General features: G+C 49.9%; 1 protein-coding gene across 5 annotated transcripts in view; it reads right to left on the reverse strand.

Annotated features, from left to right (window-relative positions):
• Window positions 1-3,319: 3,319 nt before the first annotated feature.
• The window catches only part of GDPD5 (glycerophosphodiester phosphodiesterase domain containing 5), a 104,424-nt gene continuing 89,371 nt past the window's right edge, over window positions 3,320-18,372 (reverse strand). For 2 of the 5 annotated variants that reach the window (XM_053971497.1, XM_053971493.1), the window contains 9 exons: window positions 15,691-15,841; window positions 15,048-15,266; window positions 14,255-14,412; window positions 12,328-12,475; window positions 11,361-11,443; window positions 10,174-10,188; window positions 6,857-6,969; window positions 6,063-6,172; window positions 3,320-5,532 (listed from right to left, as the gene is read on the reverse strand). In XM_053971497.1, the coding sequence (XP_053827472.1) occupies window positions 5,458-5,532; window positions 6,063-6,172; window positions 6,857-6,969; window positions 10,174-10,188; window positions 11,361-11,443; window positions 12,328-12,475; window positions 14,255-14,412; window positions 15,048-15,266; window positions 15,691-15,841 (1,072 nt within the window). In that variant the 3' untranslated portion in view covers window positions 3,320-5,457. The remainder of the gene's footprint in view (window positions 5,533-6,062; window positions 6,173-6,856; window positions 6,970-10,173; window positions 10,189-11,360; window positions 11,444-12,327; window positions 12,476-14,254; window positions 14,413-15,047; window positions 15,267-15,690; window positions 15,842-18,372) is intronic. The other 3 variants (XM_053971494.1, XM_053971495.1, XM_053971496.1) reach the window with 3 other exon arrangements.

Genomic DNA, 18,372 nt, shown 5'->3' on the forward strand with positions numbered 1-18,372 from the left:
CATAGCAAGAGAAGGTGTTGGCACATCTCTTTGTTTAGGCTGTCTGAGACTCAGCTCCTAAATTAAAAAACACCCATTACAGGCTGGTTTTTAGAGAGTTGATGAGTTGAATGAATCACCTGCTGAGGACACCTCACTCTCCTGATTGCCAGCAGCTGGCTCCTGGATAAAATGTGCACCCTAAACACCTGGGGCAGCTTTCAGTTCCTTAAATATCCAATCCTCAGCACCGTTCAGCTTTTTGCTCCTTGCAAGGGCAGTTTGGAGCTGGCAGATCACGTAGATCCACACTTCTCTGGAGCTGCAGGTGGGAACCCAAATTATGTGGGCAGGGAAAATGTTTTTTGGTAAATTTGGCGTTTAAAAAGGTTGCCAAAATAACGCAGGAGCTTCTTTCCTCGGTGAAATCTGAAAAGGTGCAAAGTTTAATTCGTTTCCTGCTGGGATTCTTCTAGGCTGACCTGAAAGGAAAAGCTTAAGGATTAAGAGGGCATTTAATTTTCTGTGCTGTCTGGATTTATCCATCCCACCTTTCCGTGTCTTTTTTCTTACATTTGTTATTCGTGATTATTTTTTATTTCTTACTCTTTTTCTTACTCCTGTGCCTTTCCTACAGCTGCATTTCAGGCTCCACCTCAGTTTCTTCACTCACTTCTGATTTCAACTAATTTATAATTATTTTCTCTCTTACTTGGGTGCTAAGGATCTAAATTATACACAAAAAGAAACCGAACGTGTCATATTGTGGAACTACATTTTCCTTGATGTCTGTGAGCAAACCCCCCCCCAAATACTAGAATCATCACAGAATCACAGCATGGTTTGGATTAAAAGGGACCTTAAATATTGAATTCTGAGGTCGGTGGTGGTGGCTTTCGTGTGGGAGCAATCCTTGGACGTGTTGAATTTTGGAGGTGGCATCGAGCTGAGGAGGAGGGCGCAGAACCCCGGGGTGTGGTGCCAGGGGAAAGAATCGCCCTCCTGTCGCTTCTGTCCTGGCACAAATTTGGGGACTGAAACTGGGTGACATTTAGCACATCTCGCTGAGCACCAGAGCGTGGCTGGACAGGACCTGCAAGGACAGGGTGACTGTCACTCGGTTGTGATGCAAATTCAAAGTTCCCAGTGAGTTCTCTGTCCTGGCATTTATCCGTGCCAGCTGTAGCTCAGCAATTTTCAGTTTAGGTTGATTGCAAAGGCGTGATGAGGAAGCTGAGAGGGAAAGTGCACGGCAGCAGGGGAACGCCAAAGCTGGCTTTTTGTTCTACAATTTTTATTATTATTATTTTAATTTATTGGGAGCACCTGCTGGACGTTTTAAGGTTGAGGATTTAATGAACACAGTATTTTCACTCATGCCCTGGAAAAATTACACTCAAGAAAAAAAAAAAAAAAAGACAAAAAAAAAAATTATTCAGATTTTTCTACATATTTACAAAAAGTGAGGTGCACAGAGCTGAGAAGGAAGGTGCACAGCCCCGAGGTGTGGTGTGCCCGTGGAAGGCTGCAAGGCAAAAGGGAAATGGAGCATCCGTGTGTGTGTCCTGGCACATTTTTGTGTGTGAGCATCCCAAGTGCTGGTGCATAGCTGGAAAGGCCGTGCAGAGCACCTTTGGGCAGGTTACAGGTTGTGAAGGAAAGAAAAATTGTCATTTGATTGTGGGGTGAATACAGGTTTGGTTATATTTGCAAACGTTTTGTCCTCGTTTATCTCTGCAAGACGCAGCTGGAGACTTTTCAAGTTATCACTTGTGGGGGAAAGGTCAGGGACAGCTTTCCCTGCTGGCACATTTTCCTTGCCTGGTTTTTAGCTGGAAACGATTTGGTTTAACCTGAGACTCCGCCATCCCGGGAATGTTTTGTTACCTGTAGCTGAGCAGGGAAATTGCCAGCGCAGCGGCGCCTCCGGAGTTTACACGGGGGCAGCGCACGCCAGCAGTGGATTTGTGTTTTAGCAGCTTTTCCATGGATAGAGCGGCTGGAAGGGGAATGTTTGACGCTGGAAAAGCCGCAATTCCCGTTCTGCGCTGCGGGAGCATCGCTCGGGGTGCGGGTCACAAACCTTCGGGATCAGGATTACGGCTGGGAGTGGGATCAGGATCCGGGATCTGGGATCAGGATCCGGGATTAGGACCGGGATCTGGGATCAGGATTGGGATCACGGCCAGAAGCAGGACCCAGGATCGGGATCAGGATTGGCATCGGGATCAGGATCGGGATCCCGGATCAGGATCACGGCCGGGAGTGGGACTGGGATCGGGATCCCAGATCCTGATCGGGATCACGGCCGGGATCGGGATCTGGAATCAGGATCGGGACCAGGATCAGGATCATGCCAGGAGCAGGACCGGGATCTGGGATCAGGATTGGTATCATGGCCGGGAGCGGGACTGGGATCTGGATCCGGGATTGGGACCGGGATTCGGAATCAGGATCGGGATCACGGCCGGGAGTGGGATCGGGATCTGGGATCAGGATCCAGGATTAGGACCGGGATCTGGGATCAGGATTGGGATCACGGCGAGGAGCAGGATCGGGATCACGGCCGGGAGCAGGACCCAGGATCGGGATTCAGGATCAGGATCCCGGATCAGGATTACGGCCGGGAACGGGACCGGGATCAGGATCAGGATTGGGATCACGGCCGGGAGCAGGACCAGGATCGGCATCAGGATCCGGATCCCGGATCAGGATCGGGATCACAGCCGGGAGCGGGATCTGGGATCGGGATCCCGGATCGGGATCCCGGCCGGTAGCGGGACCCGCCACGCCCCGCGGGCGCCGTCTGGCGGACACAGCGCGGCAGTGCAGAGCAGGGCCCTCCGGCGGGCAGCGCGACTGCGGCTCGGATAAATAACATTTATTTGGGTTTTTTTGTTATTATTTATTCATTCGTGCTCACGTTGAGCCTCTCAGTGAAGCCAAGAGATAAGGGATTTCTTGCCAAGGACTCCAGGTGACCAACTGAACCCATCCCAAAACCCCTGAAATAATTTGGAGGGGATTTTCCCATTTAGGCAGTGAATTATTTTTGAGAAAAACCCCAAATTAAAATATATGAGGTCTAAGGGGAAGAGAGGGGTCCTACATTAAATTAAAAACGCACTGGGAAAAGTAAATCTCTGGAACATCTCATATTCTCTCCCAGCCTGGCTTTTGTGTGATTTGCTCTTGATTCCAACTGCTCCCAGGGGACTTTCAACCTTTGGGGTTAAAATGAGCTGCCAGGTGCTGAGCATGACAGAAAATAACAGGAAAACTCTCTGGCTCAGGCAGTGGGAGCCTCTGTGTAGTGCCATAACACAAAACAACAACAGACTGGCAGGGGAATACTGACAGTTTATTTCACAGAGCATTGCAGAGTTTATTTTGATCTAGCTCTAGTTTCATCAAAAAAGTATCATCCTCTGCTTTTTTTCCAAAAAAAAAAAAAAAAAGGTAGTAAATATTCAGGACAATAACAGTCAGTGCATTAGGCATGAAATTTGAGTCTTGTTTAAATAAAAAAAAAAAAAAAGTTAATTGTGAAAACAACTCTTTGTTGGTTTGTTTTTATCACTTCCAAGCTTTTAAGCACTTAACCTTTCAATAAAGTGTTCTCCAAGGATAGAAACAGAACATGCAGGTGATCACCAACAGATGCTGAGGTTTAACAACATCTCTCCCTTGGCCACGACAATCCACCAGGAATGGTTCAATACAGCACCACGTCAAAGGGAGAAGTAACTTAGTTCTCAAAATACCTTCAAATCCACCAAAATCTTGCAGTTCTGCAGAACAAGACACGTATTTCACGGACTTGAGAGTACCATGGAGAAGGACAGTATCTGGGGAAGGTAAGAGGGAGGGACTTATTCCACTTACACTCATAAAAACCCCGGGGAGATGCAAAGGAATAGTCTTGATTTTAGGTGGTGCTTTTGAAAGCATCAAAATTCACGTTGTCATTAGCGACGTGGTTTTTTTCCACATAGTTAAGTTGGCCACTTTTGCCCTCAACTCTTAAGACACTAAGCCCAAACGTCAGGGTTTCAAAATGCCACTGGATTTCAGCTTGAAAGGACAGAGCAGTTCCAAAACAAGAAGAAACTGCTCAGGGCTGTTTCTCTCGTGGCTTTGGGTGTGGAATGTGATGTATATCAGCATCCCCAAGACTGCCTTCTCCTCTATTTTTTTATTTTTTACCTTTTTTTTTTTTTTTTTTTTTTTACTTTTAACCTCTGGTCTGAGATTTTGGGTTAAAACTTTTGCATTGGAAGCTTGCTGATGGGAGCCTCTGCCCTCAGAGCCCGTCAGCATCTGCTGCAAGACCATCACTCCTTTGGAGGACACAAATGTGCAGCTTTTGAAGATCCTGCTTTTACTGCAAGGAGCAAAGGTCTCCTTGCAGGAATAAATTAAATCCCAGGGCTGCTTCACTTTCCAGACTATTTACAACTTCTTCACCCACGGGCACCTCCTGGGCCCACAGAGGGGGAAACTCCCACTGCACCATCACCTCCTCTTCCAGAAGGGAAGCAAGGAGTGACTGCAAATGCCACTTGGAGTGGCAGGCACTTCAGCCAGATCCCAGCAGTGATGGTGCCCATGGCATTGCTTGTCACAAGCCACCCGGGCTCCCAGCAGAGCCCAGCTTGGGGAGAAGAGAGAAAAAAGGGGAAGAAAAAAAATAGAAATCAAGAACTGCTGCCAGCAGAGACCAATCTACAGCCAATGCTCAGAATGTCTTCAAAACTCTGGCAGGACATTCCAAGAAGGCCATTCCCCATGGAGCATCCAGGCTCTGGGGAAGGAGGATGGGACAAGGAGCAGTGCCCAAGTGACTGAGCCAGTGCAAGTCCTTCCCTGGCTCTGAACTTCAGTAGGGAAGGGCAGTGAGAATTCCTCTCCTAGGCAAGCTTCTCTTCTCCTGTTGCATCAGAGCTACAATTTCACTGCCCAGGAAAAGGGGAACGGGGGGGGGGGGGGGGGGGGGGGAAACAAAAGAAACCGTAACAAAATCAGCACTTCACAAGAACATCACAACATTCAGCTACACAGTCGCTGCACCAGGGGAAGGACTGGATTAGGGAAAGGGGGAGAAATGGGACACAGGTCCAACGTGTTGCTCCCAAAACCCCCCCCAAGGGGACTCAGGCTCTCACATCAAGATTCAAAGAACTTCAGCCATAAGGTTGAGGATTTAATGAACACAGTATTTTCACTCATGCCCTGGAAAAATTACACTCAAGGAAAAAAAAAAAAAAAAAAAAAAAAAAAAAAAAAAAAAAATTCAGATTTTCTACATATTTACAAAAAACAAGCCCCCCAGCCTCACAAGCAGGGAGGTGGAGCAGCCAGTGGTGGGGAGTGGGAGCGGGTTTCTGCCCCAGCAGCAGTTCCTCAGAGGCTGCCATGCCCCGGGAAGCAGGAGCGCTCAGCTGAGCCGGAGTTTGGCGCCCCGCGGATCCGTGGGCGTCACCATCTCGTTGGCATAGCCGTTCTCGGAGCAGAAGGACAGCTCGTCCGCGGGCTCCACGCCGCTGTTGATCTCTGGGAAGGGCAGAGAAGGCAGGGAGGTCATCACGGGAGCTTCCCCCCCTGGCATCCCTCCGATCCCGCAGGGAATTAGGAACGCGGCTCTCATTTACAACGCAGAGCATGATCTGCCTCCAGTTCAGAGCTCAGCCCTACAAAATCCGGGCACCACCAGAGGCAGAGCTGGATCCCCTCTGCCACCCCCTCCCCTTCCCCCTACGCCTGGTGTCATTGTCACAGGCTGGGCAAGTCACCTGTGGGAGAGTGGTACAAAACACCTGAACCTAATCCCTACCCATCCTGGGAAAGGGCTGGCTCCTCCAGTCACTGGTTTCACTGGGAAAAACCTTGCACCCACCAATGGTTTAATGGTGAAACGTCCACCCTAAGCAGGAACAGTTGTTTCAGAGGCACAAAACTTCAATCTGCACCCCCCACCTCTAAGGGATTTTACGTCTGGGATGTTTTATGTCTAGGACATGTTAGGGAAGCTTAATTCTGCTGTGCCAAGCTGCTTTCCTTGTCTGGGCTCCCTGGATTTATACCTGATTTTCACCACCTCTGGCTGGCATTTCACACAGTAAGCAAAGTTGCCTTTTTGCTCTGTCTGTGCCCAGAGCACTAAACCCTGATCCCTGCTGGGCATCTCCAGACCCTAAATACAAAAAAAAAGAAAACCCATAACAAAGCTCAGGGGGTGGGGGGATTATATTCACATTCCTTCAAAGGTGAGCTTTCCAGCTTCATGCACCACATTTAACCTTTTAAAGCTAAACATTTCCATCTCTGCTCACACTTTTGCTATCTTTTTTTAGAGGTGGCTTCTGATGGACACATTACCAATGTGTTCCAAGAGAAATAAACTCTGGGAGGAGCACGAGGATATCAGGAATGCCACAACCTCTAATGCCACTGAATTCCTGGTCTACCCCAACCTCATCACCATATTTGTGGTCACATGTGCCATTATTAGTGGGTTTTTTGGCCTTTGACAATGGTGAGTGGAGAACATGTGGGACAGTGCGAGATGGGATAACCCAGGAAGTTAAATGCAGGATTTCTGAGCTTATCAGTGCTGGGATGGGCCACAGAATCACAGAAGAGTTTGGGCTGGAAAGGACCTTCAGGATCATCCCATTCACAAAAACAAACCCCCAGCCTCACAGCCAGGGCTCACCATCAACAGCCCCCACGAGCCATGCCCAAATCCCACGAGCGCAGTGCAGCAAGGTCAGCCCAGCCCCCCTGCCCCACAGCAGGAAAAGACCCCTGAATGAAGAGCAGCTCCTCCCTCCGTGGGGTGAGAGCTGAGGGAGGCACCCACCAGCCCCAGCCCTACCTGAGAAGATCAGCTTCTCCTTCATGATCTTGACGTCCTGGCTGGAGCGGCGGACGGCAGCGCTGAGCATGATCTGCTCCGGGTTGTAGGTCCTGATGCTCCCCAGGCGCCACCTGCAAGACAGGAGCAGGATTTCAGGGACTGGTCTCTCCAGACACAGGAGCATCCTCAGTGCAAGAGACCCTTTGCTCCCTTGCACAACCCCACGTGGCAGGAGGACGTTCAGGGATGAGTGACCTCAGGCGTCTTTAAGCACCTTTGAGCGCCCTAATTGCACCCGGGAATTAGACCCATGGGTCCACAAATCCATGAACTAATTTCCACGAGGGCTGCAGCTGCCTCACAGCCCCCTCCAGCTGTACAAAGGAGACAGAGGTGTTTAAAAGTTTAGAGGGAACAGAATAAGAGAACCAGCCAAGTAAAAAAACTACAAATTTTCACCGAGTGCCATGGTCAGGCTTGTGGGAGAAGAGAGCTCAGAGACAACTTAAAGTTTCAAACCTGAGACACAGCAAGGAAATGGCCTCAGATTGTGACAGGGGAGGTTTAGATTTGGTATAGGAAATATTCCTTCCCCAAAAAGGCTCTCCAGCCCTGGCACAGCTGCCCAGGGCAGTGGTGGAGTGCCAGGTGGATGTGGCACCTGGGGGCACTGAGAGCAGCCCTGTGGCAGACCCTCATGAGGAGGGGAAGGTGGGATGCTGGAATAGGGGAAAACACGGCCTGGTGGGCTCAGCCAAGGCAGCTGTTCCCAAGATCCCACCACAAGGGGATGACGTTTAGGCCAGGCTTTGATAGCCCACACCCCACTGAGCCATTAGTAAATCCCACTCTCCCTGCCAGAGCCAGGGATGCCCTAAAACTATTTGATAAAGAAACAGCAGGGATTTAGGGCGGCCTACGAGGTTTCTGATCTGCTGGCACCATCTAGTGGCTCACCCACACAAGAGGAGGTGATCAAAACTATCACCTTCTCTTCAATTTCTAACCCCCTAGGCAGCCCCAGGAGCAGAAGATTTGAGGAGCCCACAGATCTCCAGCCTGGGTCTACGGCATCAGCCTGACAAATCAACATCCACAAAGGAGGATCTGCAATTTTTTTTCCCCAGGTAAATGTAGCTGGTGTCAGTTTTGTAGGGTTTCCACCCCCTTCCCAAGTCCCAGTGCTTGACAGTGGGTGACCTGAATCAGGCTTTGACCAGGGTACAGATGAAGGCTACACAGAAAAGAAGGGGTGGGATGGCAACACGACACAACTCACAGACCCATGGACAGAAGCAATGCAGAGGAAGCACAAGGAGGCAAAAACACTGAAGTATAAAACAAATAAATTTTTGTTTCTTCTATCATCATCATCTAAACTCTGACCTGGAAGAACATCTTTTTTGCCTTACTATCCCCTGCAGGCAGATCCCACTAAGACCAATGTGATCGCAAGATCTCACAGGGTAAGACCCTCCTTAAACTCTAAGTCAGGACCCAAACACATTGGTACAAGCCTTTTCTTTGCCCACCACACCAGGATTTTCAGCATCAAGTCACTCTGTGGCCAAAAGTGACCTCTTACCCACAGACCCCAGCTATCCCAGGGAGGACACAGGTCATTCTGAGGCACAGAGAGCCCAGCCTCAAACATGTGCAGGGACCAAGGGCTTTTCTCCTCCTGCCAAGAGGAGCAAGCACTGCTCTGTGCTCTCCACCTCCCGTGGTGGCTGTGGGCAGAGCCAGGGTGGTAAATCACACACGAGGAGATGATGGCTCCTCTCACATGAGGAGCCAGGGAGAGAGTCACCCCATCTCTCAGGGGTGCTTTGAAATATCCTCTCAGAAGAGCCACCAGCACATTTAACCGGGATGCAACTCCAACCAACACCACGGGACACACACTCTGTGCTGTGCTCAGAAGCCTCGGGGTCTCCAAAAAGCTGGTTGAATAGAAAAGAGCACCTCTCCTACCCCCTTGGACTCTGTTGTGATGGACCAGGTTTGGGACAGCAGCGTGCAAAAAGGCCAGAGAGACAGCAGGAAGGTCCTGTTCTGGGAGGCTGGCGTCAGAGCAGACCAGACGGACACGGGGTGGGAACAGACTAAAAAATACTGGGACAACAACACAGAGACAGCATACACCGGGTTAGGGCCACGGCCAGACCCTGGGGCAGGAGGGGAGATGCTCAATGCCATGGAGAGGGGGTGGGACAGGGACAGGTCAAGGAAAAAAATGGGGTTGGCACTGAGGTGGTTAAGATGGAGCAAGCACAGAGCCAAGCCAGCTGCAGAGTCCCCCTGCTGTGCCTGCTCCTGCCTAAATCCTGCCTTCTCCTCATCCACGAGCAAGGGGGAGGCGAGAAGAGGAGACCCCCCCGACCTCCCTGCACCCACAGGAGGGCTCAGCCCAGCCCTGCAGCCAGGCCCTGTTCTGGGGAGATGCCACGAGGCCAGAACACCAAAGCACCTCAGGGACACCTGCAGGGGCTGACCCCGACCCCGAGGCAGTGGTGGGGGGGGCAACCAAACCCTCAGGAATGCAACCCCATGGCACAGAGCAGGAGCAGTGGGGAAGGGAACACGTGAAGGGTCCGAGTGGGGAGGCGGCGAAGGCTTTAGTGCAGACAAGAGCCAGCGCTTCCCTCCAAAGGGGTGGGAACCTCTGCTGAGGGAAGGGCCAAAACGAGGAGAAATCTGGGATTCTGACTGATGGAGCTTCAAATCCAGCGCCCCAGGCTCAGTTCCCTCCCCTGCTGCAGTGCTCTTTGTTTTCACACTGTATTTCCAGTTCCACAGTGGTGCAACTCAGGAAGATCCCAATCGATGAGCCAAACCTTTCCAGTTATCAGCCCCATTAATTCAGAGAATTAATTAGAGAAGTGCTACTTCATATAATTGAATAGATTCCATGATTTTCTTTGGGATAGGGGCTGCTCTCAAACTAGACACAGGAAGGAAGGGGATATTTTGCATGGGATTATTTCCACAGAGAAAGCGTTACATCCTCTGGGAATCTCCCAGTTACAGTGTGCCCTGGGACCTCAGAACTGGGCTGTTTTAAAAGGCACTGACTTAGATCATTGCAACAGAAGGTCAGATTGCCTTCAAAACATCCACTGGCTTCAGCATCAGACTTCCCTGGTGCTCATGGCTACAGACTATGCAATGTTCACACCCTCACAGTCCCCTCCTGAGGCCAGATGTTGGAAAGCATCAGAAAAGCTGCATCCTGCCCTGACCATCTGCAGTGAAGCCATAGCAGAGAGGGAGAAAGAAAGAGAGAAAGGAAGGTTGAATGAAAAAGAGAAAGAGGAGGAAAGCACCAGAATTACCTGATCATGTGATAGCTGTGAGATGCCAGAATGCAGCAGAGAGAGAAAGAGGAGGAACATGCACAACAGTCAGAGCAGTAAGAAAATAAACAAGGCAAAGAGGCAAAAAAAGGTTAGTTAGAAGTCATCACAGTTGGTATCTCCCCTCTGGAGAGGCTGACACGATCCTGTCACTGGAGCTGGAGCAGAAGAGCAGGAGCAGTCCCTACCATGGCTGAGGAGAGAGAAGCCATGCAGAGGACAGAGCACGAGCACATCGAAGCAGTGCCTCTGCTCCCACCCACCCCCTCATCCTTGCATGAAGGAAGCAGCTCTGGTTTGCCCCAAAAAGGACTTGGGGGAAAAAAACCAAAACCAACCAACCAACAACACACCAAAAAAAAAATCAACCATGACACTGAAGGCCAAGTGCCAAGCCCCATTCCCCAGAGCTGAATCACATCAGCAGGTGGCAGTTGGGCAGTTCTGCTCTGATTTGGTTTTGACATATCCTCAACCCTGCCAGCAACTCTTTCATGTGGTGGAGAAACTGCAACATCAGGGAAAGGGGTCTGTCCTGCACTGGGCTCCTGGAAGAGCAAGTTCTTTGCTGCAGAAAAGTCCAACTTCTGGAGTAGACCTTCTCCTTCTTCTTTCTAACTAAGCAGCTGATTTGATTTGCAGTATCATAACATTTCCCACAGTAACTCCCTTCCTGTGGCAGGGGTGTTGGAACTAAATGATCTTTAAGGTCCCCTCCAACCCAAACCATCCCATGATTCCATAATATTTCTACATCCAAACAGGAACAAACTGATTCAAGAAAACTGTAACATGTTCTTTTTGAGCACTGCAGTGGTGGAATCTCAAAATCCCTCTCCTCTTCTTCCTTTAAAGCACTGTAATGTCTCTCTCAACATCCATTTCCCCAAAGCATTTACAGTTTCTCTCCCACATACTTTAGGAGCAAAAGCAAGGCATCTGACACTACTAATTAGTGATCTCTCATTCTTAAAAACAGCATCCCATTCTCCATCCCATCTTGGGAGAGGAATTATTGTTTGCAAGGATTTTTTAAAATGAGTATTTCCCCTGCTATTGCAATCCAAGAACTGAGGCTCAGGGTACTCCTCTCTCCCATCTCACCCAACAATCTGGGCAAAAACACAGGTCACAAACACACAAGAGCAGAGCTGTAACAAACTTACTTCTGGAATATAAAAACTCCTACAATTACAAGAAATGAAATGAGATCAGACGTGATCCAGATTAGGTGGTACTCGTCTGGAGGCTGCAAGACAGAAAACAGGAGCAGACCTTAAACATTTGGGTTTGTGCAATCACAGGGAGACCACACATGGCTGCAGTTACCACTGAGGAGCAAGAAAAGCACAGAGCTGCAGGGGTTAGGTATAAATCACAATATTTATGACCTTCCTAATGCCAGGCTGTCATCCAAAACTATCAGGGAAAACTGCAAACAGGAACCATTTGAAACTCTCCCTCCTTTTTGTGTGCTGACATTTTCTCAGAGCTCTCTGGGCTGAAAGTTTCCTATCTCAGCTGAACCTCAGGGTGAGGGCAAGATGCTGTTTGGCAATCCACATCTGGGGGAAAACAAGGAAATATATCCATGTAGGGTCCATTTTAAGTGCAGATGGGACCTTTTAGGCACAGCCCCATGCTGTAAATGTGATTTCTGTCCTTTCAGGCACTGGTAGGTCTGGTTCCAGTTGCCAATCTAAGTGGTCATCACACCAGCTGAGCCCATCATCACTTTGCTTATTCTTGTCCAGCAATGGAGTAGCCAGAGGTAAAACCTGTCCTCAATTTGGGATTCAGAACAGGCAAAAACCTCGTTTTACAACTCAGCCAAGACACAGAGGCCTGCTTTGCTGGTTCACCTGTGTGCCTGCTTCTCCTGCAACTCTTAACAGCTGCTCAGCAGGTCTGCAAAGGTGCTCTTCCAGGGAATGCAATGCCATCTTCAAGCATCCCACCAAACCGACGGGCTTGTCCAAGAGGAACATCAGCTCATTACCATCTCAGGGCTGAGAGCGGGGGAAACCATCAAGCCCAACCAAACCTCCCTGGAGTATCTCCCACCTCCACACCCACCCACTGCATTTTCCCCCCTGCCAGAGGCTCCCAAGCCCCTCGCAGGGTGGTGCTTACCATGAGCCAGATGGGGAAAGGCACCTTGCGGAGGAGGTGGGAGCTGTCGGAGGTGACCGAGGGGACGCCGGCGCACCAGAGGATGGAGAACAGCCAGGGCTCGTTCACCGTGTACAGGTTCACACTCAGGTTGGCCATGGCGTAGTCCCTGCCAAGGCACACACAGGGTGACATGCAGGACCCCACCAAACCTCATCTCTTGCCACCAGCCACAGCTAGGTTCATTTGCCTTGAACTGTGGGAAGTAGGAGCTTTCAGCAGGGCGTGGGCACCTTGCGAGCAACCCAAGGGCACTGCAGGCCAATGGTTTGATCCTGACAGCTTTCCTCACCTCTTGGCTGCTGTCTGGCACAGGCCACAGACCATCTCAGATGCTTCCCCAGCAATGATGGACATGGTGTGTCTCTGGAACAACCATCTCATCGTGCTGACGCGAAATTAGCGTCTGCCTCAGACGCCTGTAACATTTCGGGGGCAATCTGCTTAATTGAACACTGACAGACCTGTCCCCAACATCACCTCCTGCAACTTCCATGCCCTTCTTCTGGGGACAATTGCAGAGTTACAGCTTCCAGTCTCCTGAGGTCATTTCCAAGCAGCTAAAACTGCCAGCTGGGGTCCAGGAGCTGCCAGCAGCAAACCAAGCACTGGCAATTACCTGGTACCCAGATAATTCACATAAATCGCTCTATTTCCTCGTCTGTGAGGCAGAAGCATCAACAATCCCCCTCACACGGGCAGCACAGATTAATCCCTGCCATTTAACACTGGCAAAACACTTTGAGGTGGAAGGTCACACAGTGCAAGACATCTCCCAGCTCACAGCAGGAACAAGGTGCTCCAAAGGGGCTCTCAAGGGCAGGGGGGGTTGCACCAATGTTGCATCCAGGTGCTGGATTTGGGGAGAACTGAGAGAACTGTGTTAAACCAGGGCTGCAGCAACATCTGACTGGGCACAACAGGGTTCTAGAAACATTCAGGTGACAGCTCTTATTTTGGAGACAGCTCAGCTGGGGTCGATGGGAGACTGGGGCTGATGCACTGGGATAGGTGAGTGAGTGGGCACAGAGCCCTCTCCATGGGACAGAGCAAACAGGAGGGAAAATAAACAGGGATTGCCCTGCAGGTAAAGCACAACCTTGGTTTTAAGGGTGAGGAGCTGGACTGCCTGCTGGCAGCCACGGAAGGACACAGCTGGATCACCCCAAACAGGGCCACGCTCTCAAACAGCTGCAGGCTCAGCTCTTCCCTACTTCAGCTCTAACATGCAGCCAGACCACTCCTTTGGAGATATTTCTCTTCTGCAAACCTGTTTTGATTTAAATTTTAAAAACCAGAAAAGCCCTACTAGAAACAATCTGCCCTCCCTGGGAAAGGGGGCAAAGCTGGGAGCTACAGCACCACACAGTTCACATACAGGCTCAGGCAGGACAGGAACCCCTTGCTGTGCCAGGGTCATTACAGAGCAGAGCTGATCAATCTCAATAGATGATACAGGACAGGAGTTTCTGCAAAGAGAAATTTCTGAAAGCATATCCAGACATTGGGCTAATCAAAATTCTGTGCTAGCAGCTCTGGAGCAGACCAAGGGAAGCAAAGGGCAGCTGCTAATGAGGATGAAGCAGCACTCAGAGGGAACTCAGTGTGAAAGGCTTTCACTTTTTCCCACAACTGTGAGTACAATAAGAATCAGCCAATTCATACAATCATATTCCAAAGAGGCTCATCATATCCTGAGACAGCACGTAGAGATGTCAGAGGCAGCTGTGCACTCCCAGAAACAGCCTGGCTGCCCGATGAGAGGTAGGGAAAAGCTTGCACAGCTCAAGCTTTCAAGAGCAAATCCATCTGGAAAGATCCCCCCATGCAGCCAGACAGGCTGGGATGCTCAGGAAAGGATGCTGAGGGCTCGGACACAGGGCAGTACCTGACATCCTCGTTGGTGACCTTGGTGTACCGCAGGTTGAGCTTCACGATGCCCTTCTCCCTCAGGCGCTCTGCGTCCAGCTTGAGGCCAGAAGTCTGCTGGAAACCAGGAGCAACCTGCCTGACCAGCTGCCTCTCCATGTCTGGCAGCCACATCACCTGCGGGGGGAGCGAGACGGGGCACAGGCTATGGCAAACGTGGCTCCCAAACCTGGGAACGCGCCGGCCCGGGGCACGGAGCTCCCCGAGCTCACACTGGGACTCCAAAGCACGTCAGATCGACAGCTCACGCTCAGCTGCAAGAGGTCAGGTGGGTCACTGAATCACGGGGTGGTTTGGGGAGAATGGGACCTCTAAAGTAATCTCATTCCAGCCCCTTGCCATTCCAACGCCTTCCTCTAGCTCCAAGCCCCATCCAGCCTGGTCTTCACAACTCAGTGACACTCATCTACCCGAGCATCAGAGCAGCACAGAAGCAGCCACGTGCATTTTCAATAGGGAACCAAAGACCCGAGGGAGAAATCCCACTTCACATCCCCACATCTACGTTTGAATGATTTTTCTCTTGCTCTTCATCTCCATCTCTGTTGTGGCCTTAGCGGGGGCTTTAAAAAGAAGAGGGAGAACCAGTTTCCTTATACCCAGAGAGAAAGAACCTCTGCTGAGCTGCACCAGGTGCTCCATTCCCAACCTCTGTGCCCAGCACAACTTCCAGTGATGCCCCACTGGAGACACACAAGTGGAAACCATAAAAAACCCTATTTTGGAGATGTCCCCAACCCCACAGAACTCACAGCCTGCTGCCGAATCCCCGATGCCAGGATGGTTTCCAGGGTGATGTTGATGTAAGTGCTGTAGTAGGGATGAGCTGCTGGCAGGTCCTGGAAGTTCAGGATGAGGGATGTGTTGTCCTTGATCACCTCCAGCATATCTTCCAGCTTGCAGACTGACTGGTTGGCAGCCTCCAAGTAGTCAGCCCTTGAGAGAGACCCCGCTGTCCAGAAAGGGTCGTTCTGGAAGCAAAGCAGATCTCAGGATTACTGCCACAAAGCCCAGACCCAACCCCCCAGTGCAAAGACTTTCTTACTTTTTTTTTGTGGAGATGATTGTCCCAAAATAAAATTCAAAAGAAGGGGAACAGTGTACAACACGCTGGTTTTTCCTGACTTTTTTGTAATCACATTAAAAAAATTGATTATAACTGGGGGTCTTGAAGTTCATTGTGGTGTCAGCCAGGCTTGAGGCCCTTTTTTCCAGAAGAGGCACAGAAAAACAACATGGCTTAGACCAAGCCTAAGTTTAGGAGAGACAGAACCAAACATGGTCCATGCACACTTGCTCCAGCTGCACCACACCAGCAAGGAGATGGATCTACACCTTCCACCCTTGAAGAGGACCTGGGCAGGAGCTGTGACCCCACGGCTCCATGGCACCCACCTGCAGGAACCACTCCCCAGCGTTGAGCTTTTGCAGGTCAGTCCAGTTGAACATGGAGGAGTGCTCGTAGGCCCGCTCTGGAAACACCTCCTCCACGTTGGTTGTTCTCCTGAGAGTCTTGTCATGCATCAGAAAGGGCACCCCATCATAGCTGCAAACACAGACCCTGTTACAGGTGGAGGGGAGAAATTCCCCTTCCCACTCCAGCCTCTCTCACATCAAAACCCTTGGGAAGGTCTCAACCAGCCTAAAAAAAATCTCTCTTAGATACCTGCTGGGTGTTGGCAGTCCTACACTGACACAACACTGCCCATGCCTCATCCACTTCTCCCCATTAGCCCCTCAAAAATTTACAACTCAGGCGGCTTCGACAAGAACACCCACCCTGAATGCTCGTCAAAGCTTCTGCAGCTCCCAAAAACATCAGAGGTTTCCCTGGATGCAGGGACACACAAACTCTCCACAGCAGATCAGGAGGGGGAATTTTCAAAGCCTCTCACTCTACGTGTGAACATCAGGCTTTCAGCAAGATGCAAGGCTTCCAAGCTACCAAAAATGCTCTGAAATTGCCTTCTCCAATTGAAAACTGGTTTCATGCCCCCATGAGTTAAGTTCATGCTTAAAAAAAGAAAAAAAAAAAAAAAAACAAAAAAACCCCCCACACCTCTCAGATGAAACTAAGCAGCCAAATGCATGCCCTGGGGTTTTTAAGTCATCTGGATATTACAGAATAATGGTTCTGGAAAGCATAAAAAAACTCTTTAAACTTTTTTCCACTCCATTTTCTGTGACCAGATCAGTGGTGAAACCACACAGGGTAGTGACAGTTTTTATCAAAGGCAGGGGAACAGTTGTCTGCACCCAGGAATCAGGACAAACCCAGGGCAGCCAGCCTGGTAGCAATGACATTTTCCAAAGCAAGGAGCCCATGTTCCTAACAGGAGGCTCAGAAAAAAATCTGAAAAGAGGATGGGGTGAAATAACAAATCCCATTTGAATTAGGAGCCAACCCAGAGCTGTTTCCCAGAGGGAAAATGAAATCCAATTTTAGAGGATGGAGCAAATGTTGCCTCAGCTTTGTCACTGCCCTCAGAAGTCCCTTCTCACAAAGGTCACTGGCATCTTTATTTGCTATTTCTGGCCTGTGCTGTGCCAACTCCTTCCCCCAGCCCAAAGCAACCCGCTGACATGGCAATCCCACACTGCTGCAGTCAAAGGGTTTAATAAATACAGTTAAAAATAAAAATTAAAAAAAAAAAATGCTAAGCAACTGCAGAATGAAGAGAGTGGAGTGTTTAAAAGTGCCAGGAGCTCGAGTTTAACATCTCACAGAAGAGCAGAGCACTGCTAAGCCTTAACCACAGTGCAGAAATCCTATGGGCCACTTGACATTTGCTCCCTCCTTTCCAATCCTTCCCTCCCAGCACCACTCAGGGCTAACCACAGGGTCTTGGCAGGCCCAGGTTTGAAGCAGTAATTCAGAGACAGCAATCAGAGACAGCTTTAGAAGAAGAGATGTGCAAGGGGCTGGGAGTGAGAATGGAACAGGCAGCAATTCCGGGCTCCTGCTGCTTGGAGCAAAGCTGGCTTGGCTTGGGTTTTTCCAGCTGCTTTGGGATGTGCTGGGGGGTGTGGAGCAGGATGTGATGGCTCTGAGTGCGTGTCCAAGCTGCCCACCCATGCTGGGACGTGTCCAGAAGAACATGGAAATATTCCAGGAGGGCTGGACCCATCCAGCCACAGGTACAAAGAGCAGCTTCCCGAAGGATAAGGACAGCAAGGGGTGCTGTGCTGCAAACCCTCCCCGAGGGTGCTGCCAGCTGCACCAATATCCCACTTCTCAGTCTGAAAGTCAATGGAATCCTCTTTTTCCGAAGGCACTTGAGTCTCTTGGAGAAGGCTCAGGAAATTGGGCCATCAAGGGCATTGTTTAAGCCTGGAGTGCTCCTCTGGGATGGCTGATGAGTGGCAATGGGGAAGGATCTTGGAGCTTTTCCAGCTCCCCTCCTCCCAAAGCCCACCTTCCTCCTTGGCCAGTGTTAATGGATTCAGCCATGTGAGCCAAGTGCTCATCTGGGAGCTGGACACTCAAGTACTTGTCCCCCCACAACAGCTGATGAACTCATTTTGGGAAAAACAAGAATTGTATAACATACATCCCAATTCATACTCCATCCTTCCACAGTGACCTTCCACTCACCCGTGGGAAGAAATTATTTCCGTTTTTAAATCATTGTCTCTCCAAAAAAATTATACTAAGTAAAAAGAAAGCGATTAAAAAGAAAACTTCCTTCTCCCAGGCAAAAATATCTGTCCATCAACACAAACCTCCAAAGCAGTCAGAGGAAAAAAATAAAATACCTGCTTTGAGTCTTTCTTATGTTTGTAAGTGGTACTGGGACAAACTGGGAGCAGGAATATTAAGGAATATTAAGGAACTATCAAACTCCTGGAGCAGAGCACAGCTTTGGAAATAATCCCCTCTAAATTCTAATTGGTCTTGTCCACTCAGCTCAACATTTGCCAGCAAGGAATGACTTTCTGACAGTCACCAGGTTCCTCCTTCCCTAAAGATTAATGCCAGAGGAAGAGGAGAAGGAAGGGCTTCCTCCTGGTGTATTCTTGGGATGGTTTTTCAAGGTTGGTGAAAACTCTCCTGTGCAACAAAGTCAAATTGGAATC

This window comes from Vidua macroura, chromosome 2 (genome assembly GCF_024509145.1).
Source record: "Vidua macroura isolate BioBank_ID:100142 chromosome 2, ASM2450914v1, whole genome shotgun sequence".
Lineage (NCBI taxonomy): Eukaryota > Metazoa > Chordata > Aves > Passeriformes > Viduidae > Vidua > Vidua macroura.